Source organism: Ixodes scapularis, unplaced genomic scaffold (assembly GCF_016920785.2).
Source record: "Ixodes scapularis isolate PalLabHiFi unplaced genomic scaffold, ASM1692078v2 PGA_scaffold43__4_contigs__length_2004386, whole genome shotgun sequence".
NCBI classification, from domain to species: Eukaryota; Metazoa; Arthropoda; class Arachnida; order Ixodida; family Ixodidae; genus Ixodes; species Ixodes scapularis.
The window spans coordinates 1,020,950-1,039,143 of NW_024609872.1; the positions used below are offsets into that span (position 1 = coordinate 1,020,950).

General features: G+C 48.1%; 1 protein-coding gene across 1 annotated transcript in view; it reads right to left on the minus strand.

The window, feature by feature from the left end:
- LOC8029077 (glycylpeptide N-tetradecanoyltransferase 2) overlaps positions 1-18,194 on the minus strand; it is a 47,856-nt gene that overhangs the window by 12,679 nt on the left and 16,983 nt on the right. The window contains exons 6-10 of the mRNA XM_029979147.4: positions 17,742-17,858; positions 14,883-15,053; positions 12,627-12,735; positions 7,151-7,222; positions 1,932-2,030 (exon numbers count right to left, since the gene is read on the minus strand). Of these exons, the coding sequence (XP_029835007.1) occupies positions 1,932-2,030; positions 7,151-7,222; positions 12,627-12,735; positions 14,883-15,053; positions 17,742-17,858 (568 nt within the window). The remainder of the gene's footprint in view (positions 1-1,931; positions 2,031-7,150; positions 7,223-12,626; positions 12,736-14,882; positions 15,054-17,741; positions 17,859-18,194) is intronic.

Consider the following 18,194-nt stretch of genomic DNA (forward strand, 5'->3'; position numbering starts at 1 on the left):
AAATGCGCATGACTTGCGGCCTACAGTCCCAAAAAAGAAGGTATTCCCGTGAAAGCTACGAACGGATTGCGCAGAAAAACCATCGGTGCCGCGTTGTCGCCGTCGAGGAGCCAATTCAGTGAGCTGTAGGGCGTCTTGGATACTGTATAGCCCTTTAATATTCCCTATTGTCTTATATCTTGCAAATTCTAAAAGCTGAAATTCGCCCCTCTAGACTATGGAAATAGTCGCGTGCCCTAAAAAAATACCCCATTTTCCAGTTCGTGAAATATGCGAAAATTCAAGGTTTTAAAATTGTTAATAAATTTGGCTAATTTACTACCCAACCAGTATGAATAAAGGCGTGGTTCCAATTAGAAACTCATTCAGCATCATCAAAAACCACCAAATGGGCAAACTTTAGACACGCTGGAAGTCCGTGGGAACAAAATGTTCAGCTGGGCTTGTTGGTTCATGACTGGAAATGAGCGCCAAAGGAACGCGGACAGGTGAAGAAGCGGACGACAACACGGGGCGCACTCGCAACAGAAAGTTTATTAGAAAACACACATGCTTAAATACCTCAAATAAACCTTGTCACTTCCAGCGTCCCCCCTCTCTTTCTATTTATAGAAGTTCTTTATCTGATAACACCACTGACTGCTGGCTGATACAGATATCAGCCCCTCTTGTTTTGATGATGAAAGCTTGGTGAATCTCTCTGGTTGTTTTTTTGCTGAGTCGCCCCAGGATGATTGTGTTTGACAACTTCGGGGTGTACGGACATCGATCACAATGCACGGAGTCTGTTTGATAGTTGCCGCGTGCTCCCTCGCACGATTATTACTGCAGCGGTCTGTTTGCCCTACATACGAGCGCCCACAGGATAATGCTATATCGTAGACGACAGGTGTTTTACAATCCACAAACTTCGTATGGTGTTTCTTTTTGCATTCGTCCACTTCTTCACCTGTCCCAGTTCCTTTGGCGCTCATTTCCAGGTTGTGGGAAGTCTGGTGGTGCTAAAAAGTTGCAACTTGCACTAAGGGAGCGAGGCTGGCAGAGCCAGGATGCAGATAAGGAACAGGAATAAAAGCTGGATACATTTTCAGGGCCTAGAAAAATTTAGCAGTCCCGCGTTAATTTACAGCACAGTCACAGGGATCGCTGCCCTGCGAATCTTTCAAGAATCGGTTGTCTATGATACCTACTAAGTTTCTAATTGGAACCCTACACTTATCTTCGCTAACTAGAAAGGTGATTATGTTAAATCAACTAGAACCTTGGCCAACTATATATACCACAATATTTAGTTTTTAGATGCTGATTTTTTATATGAAACCTTGGCCAACATTCGGTAGAACACCTTATATAGCAAGTGGTTTTTAAGCGGCTCGAGACTGGAGCCAACGGCTGAAAGCTCAGCGGTAGAGCGTCCTAAGGCGGGTCTAAGCGCAGGGCCCTTCCGCAAGATCAAGATGCAACGCTATACTTCTGTTAGAGCTTCAGATTGGTCGAGTTGGATGTTCATGATGGTCGACATTACATCGCGCTCGAAAAACTGTCACTCAAGCTTCCAAACACACAAAAAAACTAGCGCTGTACACGTGTTTTGTTTTTTGTGTTTGGAAGCTTGAGCGACAGTTTTTTGAGCGCGCTGCAACGTTGGCTACAATTCTGGCTCAAACTCTTGCCGGAATCCAGGTTGGTGACTTAGGCACTTGCATTCATCCAATGTCTTCCTATCCACGTTCTTTTATGTCATGACTGAGCCATTTGCATGACGGGGCCATTGCACGTTTCTGCAGCCTCTTGCCGGTGGCCAGAGGCTGCAGATGACTTATTGAAGTTAAATGTTGTAAGTTTTCAACGTGCCCCCGGGATTCCCAACTGGAAGTGAAGTCGGGTGCCCCACAGCTCTCGACGGGGGACATGTTCACTCCCGGCCTCACCTCCACGACGTAGCTGTCGACAATGTCCAGGCGCGGCAGGAACCAGTGCCGGAACTCGTCCTCCGAAAACACGGGGGCCAGGTCGAACTTGGTCAGGTACTGCGGGGAGGCGCCAGGGCGTCATGTGGCGGCAATGGCGCAGCTGGCTCCGACACAGCGAGCTCCTTCGTATTAATCGAGTATGGCACAGGTTCTCAAATTGACGTTCATAAGAACCCAGGGTACCCTTTTCGTCACCACGAGAGCGAAAACGAGATCTGATTTGCCTCTGAGGAAGCGAGCGAAGTTGGCGTTCGTAGACGCTTAGTCTGCTAACGCAAGCGAACAACGGAGTTTGTCTGCCACAAAGTGCCTTTCTCAGATGGAAATAAAACAAGAAAAAATTGTAGAGCCTTTCCACTAAACGGGACGATAGAGGATCAGCGAAGCCGTTATCTTTACGACGTCTAGGACGATGCCTAGAGGACGACCTCTTGGACAACCTCCAGGGTGACTTCTTGGGCGACGCCTAGAGGACGTCTAGGACAACCTCAAAGACAACTTCTAGGACGACCTTGAGGACAAAGTCTAGAGGACGACATCTAGGACGAAGCCTAGAGGTTGACGTCTAGGACGACTTCTAGGACGACCTAGAGGACAAAGTCTAGAGGACGACGTCTAGAACGAAGCGTAGAGGACGATGTCTAGGACAAAGCCAAGAGGACGACGTCTAGGACGACTTCTAGGATGACCTTGAGGACGATGCCTAGAGGACGACGTCAAGGACGACCTCGAGGACAAGCTCGAGGGTGACATCTTGTACGACGTCTGGGACAACATCAAGAAAGACTTCAAGGACGACTTCTACGACGACCTCAAGGACGACGTCTAGGACAACCTCAAGGATGACTTCTAGGACAACCTTAAGGACAACCTCAAGGACAACTTCAAGGTCGACCTCGAGGAAAACTTCTAGGACAACCTCAAGGACAATGTTTAGGATGGCCTCAAGGACAACTTCTAGGACAACCTCAAGGACAACGCCTAGGAAGACCTCAAGAACGATGTTTAGGACGACCTCAAGGACGACGTCTAGGATGATCTCAAGGGCGACGCCTAAGATGACCCGTCGGACGACTTCGAGGATGACGTTCAGAGGACGCCTAGGACGACCTCAAGGATGACTTCTAGGGCGATGCCTAGAGATGAAACTTTCAGCCTTTCCACTCTCGTGAAGATGGAAGACCAGCAAAGCTGTACTGGCTCCAGTTTGGTGTCGACACGCTACTTGTCCGCGGACATGATAGTGGGGGAACTAGCCCTTAAAGGGACCATGAAACGATTTTGAAATCGAACTTTATCAACCGCACCTCGTAAAAGGTGTGAAAAGAAACCCAAAAACACAAAAGAGAGCGAAAAAAAAATTCTTCGCTATAGAACTTTTCAAAGGAAACCGGACTCCTTTAAGTGCGAGACACATGAGCATCAAAACTGTCTAATCTGACGTGCGAACCGCCAGGACGACGTTCGGAGGCGAGGGCTTTTATCGCACCGGAGCGTCGGATGGGGGCTCCGTCCGGCACCGGCATGCGACCAACTTGCTAGATATTCGCCGCACTGCTGTCCGATTTTCGGAGGGCCGCAGCCAATGGCAGCACGGATAACACAAAGGTCATGTTAACACGTGACTTTCAGACCGATTGGGCGAGGAGGTGCTTCGTGGCTCGGGGAAGCGGATGTGGCGGTGCGTCACACGACGCGAATCGTCGTTGTGAAGGAAATGAATGCCGTCGGGAGTTTTTCCACGCGCACAAAACGAGCTGCTGATTTCGTGCGCCATAGCAAACCGGCCATTTGGGACCGGTCGAGGCCGTCGAAACCCGAATATACTCCGTTCCACCTTAGGATGGATAGCAGCAGACTTTACGAGCCATTCCAACGTCGTGCGAGTGTCAAGTGGACTTCGGAAGAGACGCAGCAATGCGCGCGGTGCGTAGTCACGTGATTTGTATGCAGTACTCGATTCGCTGGGATGGCTTCTAAGGTCCGCTGTGGTCCATCACGATTAAGTGATGTTGAGCAGAAAAGTAACCTAAAGAAAAGTAACATGCCCACTTCAATAGAATTTAATAAAAATGTTGTGTTTGCTTTCAAGTCAGAAAAACCAAGAAGGGCGAAGAAAGTATTTTAGGTATCTAGGCTAGGTGGCACGAGCTACCGCCCATTATAAATACAGCCATTAGCATCCATTCATACATTCGGCAGAGGGATACCCGAAACTGGGCGGAGCTGAATGAAGCGACGCCACGGCACGCCGGAAGCCATGTGTCTCGAACCGTCTTGTGCGACGATTAGGAGCAGCCATCTTTCCAACAGTTTGCACACCGGACCGGACAGTTTTGACGCGCATATGTTTCGTGCTTTACACCTTCTTTCCTTCGAAAGCTCTTCACTAAGATGCATCCGCGGAACCACAGCACGTCAGTCAAATCCACGTCGCCTATTGGGTAAGAGCCTACCTCACCAGCACCGCAATCATAAACAATAAATAGCCGGCGAATGTTTCCTACAAGTTTTGTTAAATAATATTCAGATCTACATTTTGTAGCGTAATTAGAGATGTGACAAAAATTGCCGAATTTGATAATGCTCAGTGCCAAGCGCCATCTATCGTGTGGTAAACGAAGCAAAAGAAAGACCTGACTGCGCCTGGGCAGTCAACCCACGAGCGTCATCTGCTGAATGGGTTTGCTCCTGGTGGCACTTTCTTCACAGAGCAGACTTTCATTTTCTGGCTGCTCGAGTAGTATTTACATTGTTTGTGATTGAACGCCCGGTCGCTATGCTGAAAGACTGCAGTGCACCAAAGTGCCCGAATTATAATTTCTGCAGTCCGGTGGTTAAAAAAAAACAGTTGCAGTTTCACTGCTTGCCACTCAATGAACCACGTCGAAGCACTTGGTGCAGGCTCATCGGTTTGCAGGACCTCGATTCTAAGGTCATTCATGTATTCTTGAAGCATTTTGGCATTTTGACACAGAGCATAATTACAGCCACATTCAGTGTTCTCTGCGAATGCAGGCAGGTTCCAAAATTCCTCCGCCGATTCCGATGAAGAACTGGAGTTTTCGTCAGAAGACTCGCTGCACTTCCCGAGAGGCATACCGGTGTATGAGACTAGTCCCATGCTGTCGCTGTAGCGCAACATTTCTAATTGAATTTCGCTCATCTGCGATGTGTCCATGGTTATCACGGTGATGAATGAGAGGCGCCGATTCAGAAAATATGTCGGTGGCATCAGCGCCATCAGCGCAGTAAAACCTACTGGCACACCGCCAATCCGCCGCTGCTAGCGTTCCCATTCTCCTACTGCCCAGAGAACTTCCGGTTCCAATGACGGCGGACGTCACCGACCGTCAAAATTACCGTACTTTGCGGCTTGTTTTGTGGTGAGTTGGAGAGGAAGAAAAAGTTGATATTTTATAAATTTTATGTGTAGAAGTTAATAAACCAAAACGAAAACGGATGCCAGTTCGGCATTCAGTGAACATTGAAGGTTTAATGTAAAAGCCATTTGGCAAAAAAAGGTAATTTCATGGTTTCTTTAACAGCTTCGCTGTAAAAACCGAACGTCGTCTGCTAAAAGAACTGAAAAAATGTTGATCGTCAGCTGCGAACTGAGTGCCGTGGTAAAGTGAAATCGGACACAGGCTGAAATTGTGATCGTTTACTATAGTCAAACCTCGATGTAACGGAGTCAGTAAAATTCGGAATTTACTTCGTTGCATTGAAATTTCGCTACATAGAAATTTGAGGCTAATGTTAAAGAAAGTTTCCACAAATGTTTCTCGGGTGCACAAAGCTCATCGAGGACGCCTCTATTTTGGTTAAACGTAGTCCGTCACCTTTTTCTGGGCCACTCTTGGCATTATTATTGGCATCACACGACGTTCGCATAGCCAGACGGCCTGCATTGTGTTTTCGTCTTGCTGTGTTATCGCGAACTGCCTCAAGACATTGATTGCGTCCACCACCTCACAGTTACTGGGCAGATAGCAGGTGACTCGCTCATCAGGCTCGATGTTGTCCCCGTCTTGCGAGTTCCCACGAACATCGCTAGCTATCGCCTCATCGGTCATCTACTCTGTTGCAATGACAGCAGAATTGGCATATAGAAGGTCGTCGAGGTCGACGTTGTCAGGGGCGGCTCCATCGTCTTCGAGGCTCTATCGCCCAGGAGAATGAGAAACGCATGCTTTTAGTTAGGCCACGAAATGAACTGCACAGCACGAACGAAGCCGATGGATGAAACAGCAGCGGCTCTAGTACCCTCTAGTACAGTGATGCGAATGGCCTAAGCTATTTCGGAGCACCTTTTGGAGCAGCCAAAACAGTGCTTTGGAGCAGCAAAAGTGACTTTTGGAGCAGCCAAGACAGTGTTTCGGAGCAGCAAAAATGGGCTTTTAGAGCAGATATTCTTTAAAAAAATAAAAACATTTGTTTTAAGTGCTGTATAAACGAAGGGTACTTTGTGTTGTGTTGTGATGTGACATGTGACGGAACTTGCTGCTTGTTTTTTTACTGCTGAGACATCCCACAAGTGTACAGTGCTGGAGACACTGCCCAGCAATTCCGAAAAACCGCTTGCCACCATTGTTCTGGTTTCTGACGTGCCAGATTTTCATCAAAAGTAAGCAAACGCAAAACAATGGATTGCCAACATCCCGGCTGGTGTTACTGTCGTGCAATCATGTTCGTAAGCATGTGAGGGTAACTTCGGGAGGCTTGCAGTTGCGCGTGCTTCATCGTGCGAGCGGAGACAACGGCTGTTCGATCAAAACCGAAACCATGCCACTCCACTCCGTCGCCAACTGATTCCCAAAATTGTATGCAAAATGTAACTGTCGAGCATACAACAAAAAACAGTCCAGCGGCGCGTGCTTGCCAGGCCGGCAAACAAGGTACAAGGCCCCCCCACCCCCCCTCCGATGGCTCCGATAACGACACCTCGCCACCCCCTTTGCGCATTCATTGTATCGTTATCGGGTGTCGGAACGCTCTACTAAAACTCTTTGATTCGAGTTATAGTATGTCATCAAAACAGTTTGAGCAAGGCACAAACTTTCTCGGATAAGCCAGTCACACTTCTAGCATTACTTATTGCTGGAGACACGACGGGGAACTTGTTTTCCCTCGGGCTACGAGAGGAAGTGAGGCAGGAAAGAAAGAGAAATCCTCACGTTGGCAAGAAGGGCATGGGCCTGCGTGGTGTCCGACTTGCGGAACTGCCGGAACCCGGGCGTCTTGGGCTTCTGCATTGCAAAGGGAAGACGGGTCAACGACGATGCAAAGAAACGGCCCCATAGTTGTCGGCACAAAGTCACCGCTGCACCTACGGCGTTTTTTACGAGAACGTCATTATGCACGAAGCGTCGTAGCAAGCGTCATGAACGAGTGACACGCTTGAAACATTGCAGACGTTAAGGATGCGTGTAAAGTTGGAATGTAAGCTTGAGCCCCGGCAGGGCTCAAACCTGGGTCGGACACCGTAGTCACCGAGTTACTACCACAACTGGTCTGGAGGGGTTCAAGTTTTTATTAATGCATTCGTACCCACATGACAGATGCTGTCCATGACGGCATTCGTCTGTCGACAGAACGGTGGGAAGTGCGCTGCACACAGAGGGGGAGAGTAGCAAAGGACAAAGGCGAGACGGGGGAAGCCAACGCGCGTGCTGGAGCGAGTTAGAACTTGCAGGTGCGCCTCTGTTTGTGCTACAAAGTGGAGTGCGAACCAAGCACTAGCGCTGGTCCAGGTAGACGGCATAAAGGTAAGATCCATTGGTGGATTCTTTGGGAATGCCACGACCCTCAGGAAACGCCATGTATGTCTCCCTTTGGGATACGCTAACACTGACCCCGTAACAAAGCCAAAAAGAGAAGTTGTCAGCGTTTCAAAAAGAGGGACGTGTTTCCCAGGGGTCACGCTAACTCATTTCCTAAGGATCAATGGAAAGGTGCTGGCGAGAGCAGCAGATGTTCGATAAAAATAATAAAATAAAATAAATGAATTATTTAACATTTAAGAGCAAGAATTAAAATATGAATATGGTAAAAACAAAAATAAAATAAAAATAAGATAAAACAAAACTGATGGAAAGATAGAAAAAATTCTGAGGACACCTAAGCACTTCTTGCGAGTTGTGAATGTGAAAGCATGAATGTCGTTCTCCCGCTCCCTTAGTTTGTCCGCGGTGTACTGGCATAGACGGCCACGTTTCGCCACCGCCCAGGCTGTGGCCGGCGGCCCAGCCTTGTGAAGCGGCCGCCATTGACTATCTAGGAGCCGTTTTGCTCAAGCCAATGGGAGAATGGGCATTTCTTTCACGTTTTTTGGGGGTTACAGACGGCTCCACTCCGTGGGGATAGTTAATGCTTTCGCATTAAAACTACCCGGCACAAACGACACACAGTGGGATTTGTGTGGGACACATTCCGCGCTCCCTAGCCAGTACGTCGCCGACCGATTTCTCGGATGCCAACGTTTTGAACGCCGATTTTTCGGACACGTTTCATTACCGTATTTACTCGATTCTAGGCCGGCATCATTTTGGGGGCCGGCAAACCCCCAATACAGCCAGGACGAAAAAAAAAAAATCCTCGATTCTAGGTTGGTCAGAAAGGAAGGGTAAAACACCATAAATTAAACGCAGAACGTCATTTATTTCCCATATACAATACTAGATCGGCCACAAAGTCGATGGCGGTGTTTGTGGTTTATGTCCACTTTTTCGCTGCTCACTCGTTTTCCTCACTGGTATCCTTTTCGCTGTCAACTTGCCACAACGCATGGTCATCCGTCCCGTCCAGAGCATTCGAGATGCAACATTTTTGGAAGCTTACTATCCGTTCCGCCGGGGTGTCGTCCCATGCGGCCGCGATCCAGCGCGCCACCTGACTTAACGAGGCATGCTTGATTTGACCGGCCGGGGTCAGCTGGTGGTCTTTCTGGGTAAGCCAATCTCTAATACTTCCGGAGTCTACCCTTAAAGGAGCCCTGCAATGACTTTTTTACTAATTTTTTATTTGCACCGAACCTGAGCGCACTGAACGTAGTAACTTAGTGAAACTTTTCTTTTCTCAAAATTCCCTTTATTTTAAAAGTTATAAGCAAATAAAATTACAAAAACAAGCAAAAAATAACCTCCCTCATGACGTCCTTGGTTGCTTGAGAGTGGCCGTGAACTAGAGAAGTAGTGAGCTCATCGAGCACTCACGGCTGCCGCACTCCGAGTCGACGGCGCGAGAGGGCGCCATTGATGCGTGTTCTGGATAGGCTGTATGCAGCGGGTAGCCACAGAGGCTCTCATTGCATTTGCTGCGGGATTAAATACTAATTCGGCATGACACTTCATTGGCCACAAACGACAGCAAACACGGGGTAAAGATCAGTTCAGAACGGGAGCCACTTTGCGCTGCCATACCGCCAAAGGGCTAAATCGGCAGCCAAGCCCGCGCCGAGAGCCTTGGGAACGCTCGGAACCGGTCGGATCCTTGAACCGGCATACGACTGCAGCGCTGCCGCGTACATCCGGGACCTTTTTGTGTTGGCGCCTGATCCCACTATTCCTTTCTAGTATGTGCCGCTTTTTCCACCGCTTGGTGGCAGGTATGTCGACGGGTCATTTCTTGTTTCCCTACTTTATGAACTGCATTCGTATCTTTTTTTATCTAAAATACTGAACAAAAACTACTTCTATAAATAATTGAAACGGTTCGCGCCATTTATCTTTTGTATTTCGACTCAAAAGAAGCTTTTAGCGGCTCTGACCAGTAGTAAGCCCAGGACCAAAGACGTCACATTTTGCGCGCTTTCGATACCGCGGGTCGCCCTCGTCGGTGGAGGAGTTTTCCGCGTCGTCCAGTTAAAATATGACGCACTTATATTTAGTTACTCTGTCCGTGCCCGCTGGCTTGCCCGAACTCAAAGAGACGTGGAAACCGCAAAAAAGGTGGACGCTTAAATATGATTGCAGGGCCCCTTTAAACGGCTTGTTGATTGCGACATCCAACGGCTGCAGGTGGCTCGTCATGCCTCCAGGAATGATGGCCAAATCCGCTGCGCCTTCGGAAAATACGGCTTTCAGCGTCCGTCAGATGTCCGCGATAAAAGTCCGAAACGAGAATCAAGTTCTTGCACAGCGCAGCACCTGGACGGCGTTGCCAAATCAACTTCACCCATTTCTCGACCAAAGCACCGTTCCTCCACCCTTTCTCGTTTGCCTGCACAACAATTTTTGGGAACTCCTCTTTAGCAGGGCTCGTTTAAAACTAATAATGTATGCTGGCAGTTTGTGACCATCGACTGTGCAGCACAGCATCACCGTTGGGCGCTGTTTTCATACCCTGCCGACCGAATTTTGACCTCCTTCGTGCCCTTTTCATTTACTGTGTAAGCGAGGGGCATATCGAAGTAAACCGGTGTCTGGTCGACGTTGCCCATTTGCCCTACAAGGTAGTTCTTTTCTTCTCCCTTCCTTTTCACATACCGTTGGAATCGGATCAACTTCTCCAAGTCCGCCGGCAGTTTTTGGCACGCAGACGTTCGCCGTCAAAGACTGCATCCAAATCTCTTCATGAATCTTTGCAGCCAGCCCGTCTTTTTAAGGGAGCACATGGGGATCGACAAATATTTTTTAAAATTATTTTAGAAGGATTCTGATTAAATTTTGCATGCATGTTTGCAATGCCTGTATGGTGATACATACAAAATATCACTGTTATATTTCAATTACTTTTTTTTTTATTTTCTTCTTCAAACCTTGTGGAGTGCCTGCAGAATTTAAAAAATGTGATAGAAGACTGATTGGGCTTCGAGTATGTTCCCTAATGAATACTATAAAGCGTGACATTCTGGGATTTTTTAATATTCTGCACAATTATTTATAGTCGGAATTTTCCATCGCCTTGCATGAATGGATATATATTGCATGCACACGAAGAACCACATTATAAATACAAAAAAGGTATACTCTGAGAAAACAAGAATGCCACTATGTGTAGTGTAGTTCTAAGTGCATAATAAGACAAATAGAGCAACAATAATCAAAACAGTTGCCAAGATATCAGCTCCACAAGTAGAACAAAAAGCAAAAATGTTTCTGTGTAAGTGTAACAGCGTGTATGAGGAAGTGATGAAAACAGCCTTATCTTGTGGTATCACTTTTTGAAAGCACATATTCTTTTTTACGCGATTTTTGTTTCGGTGCATGCACCTTCATAGTTGTGCAATGACGAATCTACATCGTTCAATCTCGCGATTCATGGCAAACACAGAGATCTAAAAATTACTAATAAACGATATTCGTCGACTGTGAAAACAACCAAGTTAATTCCAAATAAACAAAGGCCAAGTAAAGCCGCACAGAAATGGGACCTGAGGGTTGACATGGAAGCGTCGCTGCACAGCACGGTGCCTCGAAAAGTACAATACTGTCGAGACCGGTTAGAATGAAGTCAACAGGAATCAGAAATCACTTGGCTATATCTGCTATCTCGTTATAACCGAAGTCGGTGTAACGAAATGCAAACGGGAAAGGGACATCGTAATCGCTTCGCTGTAGCCACAATTTCGTTATAACCGACTTGGTTATAACCGTTTTCGACTGTATGAGAAGTATGTCATAGGTTGAAGGCATGCAGACACCAACTACCTCCTTGCCTATAAAACAGGGCATCTTTTATAAATGCGCATTCTCCACAGAACATGCTACAGTGTAATGGTATATTTGCACGAGATATCTTCACCTCCAAAGAAAACAGAGTATGTCGCATAGCTGCAAGAAGAAAAAGACAAGAGATGGAAGAGGCGGTGCAGAAAATTTAAGTCACGTGTAGCTGAGTTGCCGGAGTCTTTCTTTTTGTAAACCCGTTGGCGACCTCCGGGGGCTCATCAAACAAAAAGAGAAAAAATTTCTACAAAAGGCACCCCACATTTTGAAGTTGATGTTCATAACTCTTTCCAAAAGGCAGGGGGACAAAGGAGGGGGCCAGGTCGCTCTGACGGATATTCTGTAGGCCGGTCGCAGATACCTTTCGGCTCCCCGCAAGCTCGGGGGACTTTTTGAACATCCGCGATGCACGTGGCCTCGCTGCTCGACGACGTTTAATCCTCTCTTCAGGGAGAAACTCCGTCGTGCAAATACACCGTTACCGAGACCAAAATTTGTTTTCGGCATGCGGGAAAGTTCGAAGGGTTAAAAATAGCCGGAGTCTCTAAAAACTGCGGCAATCGTGCCACCCACCCTCTATTTAGCGTAACTGATAGCAAAATGTCGGAATCTCTAGATAAGATGACACGAAACTTTGGACACTACTCCATGTTACACCTAAATCGACCGAAACTTTCCGAATGTAGGGGGCCCTCAGTGAAACTGACCTGTTCAAGGTGCGTGTCCCTCGTTTGGTGGGTAACGAGAGGGACTGTAAACCACACCAATAATCCCCTCTCGTGCACTGCCATCTTTCCCTACTGGACTGTGTCAAACGTCTCGAGTACACACGGTAGCGCACTTCCACGAAATAGCAGGAACAGTGCAGTGACTGGGCATTTTTTGCCAGGGTAATAAGCGCCAGAAAGGTGCATACTTGGGGACCGACGCACGTCACAGTGCCTAAAACGAGGCCAGGCGACATTTGGCTCGGATGGCCACCCACCTCTGGCAGCTTGTAGAGTTTCAAGGTGCGCTGCATGGTCATGTTCCGACTCAGGTGAGAGAAACGCACGTCGATCAGCTTGCGCGGATTTAGGGACCGATGCCAGTACCTGCAAACAAGCACGCCTCGTTAGGCTCAGAGTCACGAGACGGTGCCCAAAAAGAGGCGGCAGAATCCTTAGGCCGATGCCTAGCGCGTGGCTGTTGTCTCGCTCTCGAAAGAAGCTGTGGACTTTGCACGCTAAGGTCGGGGTCGCTTCCTGCCCGCCGACCCTTACGGAGAGTTGTGGCGGCGACTGTAAAGCTGCCGCTCGGCCCGCTTTCCCGCCGACCAATCTCTGCGCACGAAAACGGTCTAAGGGCAAAGGTTGCATTACCACGACGGTATTACATTCATACCGTCGCGGCCTGAACTCGCCTCCTGTTTACAATTTATATGCAAATACGGCACTTTACGGCAACAGCTGTTACGAGGCTTCCCAGCTTTATTCTACCACTGGTGATGGCGTTTGGCAGGGAAAGGTCTCGTCTTCTAGGCGGCATCGGCTCAGGTGGCGTAATGCGATGTCGCGTGTGGCACGTGACATGACAAGTGGCACGATGCGACGATAGACGGAGGGACGGACATATACAGTCGAACCCTTTCTGTCAAGTGGCGGCTTACGCCACCGGACCAAAGCTTATGATTTCAACTATTCACTCCGATTAAATTTTAATTTAATTAAGAATAATCAAAATTTTCAATGTAACGTCGCAGCAACTGTGGCCATCTAGCGGGCATTACGCGAGATTCGTACACGCCATGCTTATCGAATGCCTATAAAGCAGATTCTCAAAGCAGTGCCGTAGCTCTGTGGTAATGCACTCGCTTTGCACACGGTGGACCCGGCGTCGCATGTTGAGAATGCCACAAGGTTGGGCGATCTGTTTCGAGCATTTGACGGTGTCGACGGTGGACGCCCAATGCCCTACTACGACAACTGCAACTACGACGGATGTCATTTGCAGTGCTGGAAAGAGCTTAAGGGCTATTGCTGTAATAAAGGGAGGATACACATAAAAGTGGGTGTCAGTATGTGCAATAACTGTCACCGTCACTTTTTCGTACACCAAAGTGAAAAGCTGCAGACTTTTTTTCTAGAGCGCAAGCTCACCTATATTACGCATCTCGTTCTATTAAATTTACTACCTGGCAGTCTAAAATGTATCTAGTGGTCAAAAGCTAGCGGCCTTTGTCTACACCCCCTGTCCGAACACGAACACCAACATCTGGCGTCCGCGTTCCAGCAGCGAGCAGACGGGTTGTTTCTTCTTCACAAGTCCCCCCTTCGGCGCAGCGGCAGAGTGTCAGGCTCATAATCGTGGGGTCGTGGGTTCCATCCTTGTCGAGTGCCATTCAGAAGTTGGTTCCAATCTTCTCAACCCCTTACTATATTTTCTCACTTACGCATACAGATGGCCCCTCAGGGGTATGTGTTGCACATTGTGTCACACTTTTCTCAAGGCTCCTGGCCCACATTCTGCATTAAGGGGGGACACTGGCTAGAGGTTGAACTTCTGAACTACTCAAGTGATTGGAATTAGATTTGCAGGGGAGATTTAACTTCAGATGTAGGCGTACTGTGCAAACTTTCATCTCTCTAGGACAACTTTACATACCTGCATAAGAAGATATGTCACTCTTCGTTAATAAATCTATGATATGCAAATGAAGCTATTAAGCATCATTTTAACTGCTTGAGTATAAAGAGGGGGATGTGGGACTTCGGGCTATCTAGTTTTTACAACTCAAATGTAAATATTTCAGGAAAAGTAATATCCTCAAAATATGAGATGTATATCTGTCCTATGTCAATTTTTGAAAACAGTTTTTTCTTACTGAAGACTTTGATGTAAAACAAAATAAAGTAGATAGCCCAATTCCCCAGTAAATTTCGGTTCAGAAACATCTTGACTGTGGTATCAGAATATTTTTACCTTCGAACCAAAGATTCCTTCGTGTGAAATTTGCAGCAAAAAGTGGAACTGAGAAAAATGCATTCAAACATTGAACTCCTTTACTTTGTTAGTGCATCACAGTGTGTTGAAAATATTTTATATCAACGTAACTATTTGGTGCATGATTATGAAATTTGGTGTAAGGGTGTATAATTAGCTTCTAAAACCAAAAGCCTAAAAATTTCAAAAAATTTTGAAACTCAGGCCCATGTCGCCCTTTAAAAGGGAGGGAGCGAGGGAAGGAGAGGGTAACCCTGACCTGCAGGTTCCGATGGGTTTAGGCAGCACCACGCCGGCGGTGTAGACTGCCTGGAAGATGCCCTGGCGGTTGACACGGCGCGTGATCTCCCGGATCAGCACGGGGGCCACCCGCTTTGACCGCAGCTTCTTGTGCACACACAGGAAGTTCACCTCAGCCATCCGCTGCACGCTGCACGGTTTGAGAGTAGCCCTCAGTGGTTCGCAAACACTTCCATTGTAGAGGAACCCGTTTGCCGAAAACAATGGCCGAATATAACCACTCCCGGTCTATACATTGACATAGTATGAAAGCCTGCAGACCTTGTAAATGGCAATGCATACAGTATTAGGAAGCATTTGGCTCATAGTTACGACTCAAAGGGTAGCTTAGACTTGCTGGAATAGTGCTTAAACCGGAAGAATACTTTACTTGGGGACGGTCGAGGAAATTGGGCAGCTGAAAGAACCCACGAGGGTACTCTGAAGAACTTATATTTCTTGGAACCTAGTTTGAGAAGCTTCTTGACCACCGACGTTAAGGTGACCCCTTCTGGATTGGCAGAAATGATAGTGTACCCCATCCACCAGACCGGATGGGGGTGTGTTAGAGGATTACGTCAACAAAGAGTTAAAGAAAGGAAACAATGCGTGCAAACCAACTCCAAGGCTCTGAAACAGAGTAATCGACCCCACCTGCTTGCCATACATGGACTGGTCTATTTAGACTTCTGAACAGCCAATATCAACAAAGGAAAAAAAATTGTACAGCCCTTCCACTTCACGTGAAGATAGAGGACCAGCAAAGCTGTTACTTTTACAACGTCTAGGACGATGCATAGAGGACGACTTCAATGACGAAGCCAAGAGGACGACCTCGAGGACGATGCCTAGAGGAAGCCGTCTAGGACGACCTCAAGAAAGACTTCTAGGACGACGCCTAGGACGACTCCTAGGACAACCTCAAGGACAACCTCAAAGACGCCGCCTAGAGGAAGTCGTCTGGGACGACCTCAAGGATGACTTTTAGGACGACGCCTAGAAGTCATCTAGGACAAGCTCAAGGATGACACCTAGAGGACAAGGCTTAGGACAACCTCAAGGACGACTCACAGGACGACCTCGACGACAACACCTAAAGAAGTCATCTAGGACTTCTAGGACAACCTCGAGGACGACGCCTATAGGAAGCCGTCTAGGACAACCTCAAGGACGACGCCTAGAGGACGATGTCAAGGACGACTTCTAAGACGACTTTAAGGACATTGCCTAGAGGACAACGCCTAGGACGACCTCAAGGACGACTTCTAGGACAACCTGTCAAACGACCTCAACGACATTTAGGACGACCTCAAGGACGACGTCTAACAACTACAAAGACTTCTAGGACGACCTCGAGAACGATGCCTCGAGGATGACGCCTAGAGGACGACGCCTAGGACGACCTTAAGGACAACTTCTAGGACGACCTCGAGGACGATGCCTAGAGATGATAACAAGGGATCAGGACTTCACTATGTAATGCCAAGGAAGGCTGACTCACGCTGGTTGCCCCCTCACTTTATTTTTATTTATTCATACTTGCCACAACCAATGGGAAGTTTCCCGTCAACATCCGCGGACACATTTTTTCCCAGATCCTAGCGCATAACAGCTTCGCTGTAAAAACCTTTTTGCACGGTTTGACTGGCAGTTGACAGGTTCAGGAACCCAAAAAGGCCTTCAGGGACCCCAAATGCTCCGCAGACCTCCATTTGAAAACCACTGCTTTAGGCCTTGGGTTCTGAAACTAGTTTCCTAGATGCATACGGGTTCCCCAGTGAGCCCCAAATTTCTTCAGCTGTGTTTGCTCCACACTAAACCACTCTTCCAGCTTGAGCGCTCTCGTGGCACATCTGAGCCGCCTACTGCTCATAGCGTAACTATAAGCCGACCAGTTTCTAATGTACATATCATTGTTCTCAAGGCCGGAGCCGCTTCATCGCATCAATGCGAAGACCGGGAGGGATTTCTCAACTATCGACCGCGACAGACAAACAAGGGGAACCGCAGAGTCCAGAGTCATTTTGTCGAGGCTCTCCAGAGAGCGACAAAACACATGCACGCTTTTTGTGGATGTCGTATCTGTCTTGCGCCAACACTCACGAGGACCCTGGATCGCAGGACCAGAGTGCCAGATTTTCAAGGTTGCCCGTCGGAGGCCAGCAAGAGGGACAGGTTGGAACAAGGGCTGCATCAACGTTTGGACTGGCGCTCAGCCATCGAGGAAGCGAGTCCTGGCCAAACATTGATGTGGCGCTTGCTTCTAAATGTACTCTGCACCGGCTTCAGCAACACTGGAAATCCTGAATACGGCTTCGTCACCCAGGAAGCGTTAATTGAGCATGCGTACCATAGATGTTTCTGGACGTTACGTCAAGGCTTTTGCTGGAAAGCGCCAGTGCACCAGGCACAAAAGGACGACGACGACTTCCGTCATCGTCATTTTTCCGACGCAATGTTCTAGTTAACTGTAATTGTTTTTTTTTTGTTTTGTTTTTTCTTTCTAATGCTGACTTGCAGTAACGCAAAAGGGCCCTTCACTTCGACTCTTCCGCACACCGTTCTTTCACAATGTTTGCAGGAGGCAGACTCTTCAAAGGCAATATTTCAAGAAAGGACGATGTCTAAAAATACACGATGTGCAACGTAGATGGAAACCCGTCCCTTTTGTCTTCTTTGGCTCGGAGAGAAGCCGAGCACAATTTGCTCTCGCCGGACGAGCACCGACGGAGGAAAGTTCCTCCGGGGCTACCGGCTAAAGTTTTGCCAATGTGCTCAACAAAAAAGGACGACTTCCATGGCGGTCGACGGGCCGAAGAGAATGGCAGGAGCAACGCACTGGTTATAGATGCGGATGGTGGCGGGCACGGCACTGATGAATCCCACCAGCTTGTGGCTCTTGACGACCCGCACGCCACAGTGCCAGTCCTTGGTCCAGCCGGGAGGCTGAAGGGCCCTGCACGGATATGTACGGGAAGTCACAGTCAGACGGAGGAGCTGATGCCCGGGCTCACAAAGCTGCGAGTCATCGAAATCCTTCTGCCACAGCAAATCGAAGTGCAGTCCTCTAGGTCATCGCCGAGGACCCGCAGAAGCGTGCAGCGAGGGCCAAGTCTAACTCACGGCGACAATTGGTGACGGGAGGCCGGGACCAAGTCTGTGTAGCTTTTCCAACAGACAAGAAAAGGCTGCCGACGAAAGTGGCTTCCGAGGCAATACCGCTGGAGTTTAAGAAAAGCGGAGCAAAAGCTCCTCCTTTGAAACTCTCCCCTCGTTCCACTTTACTGGAGGA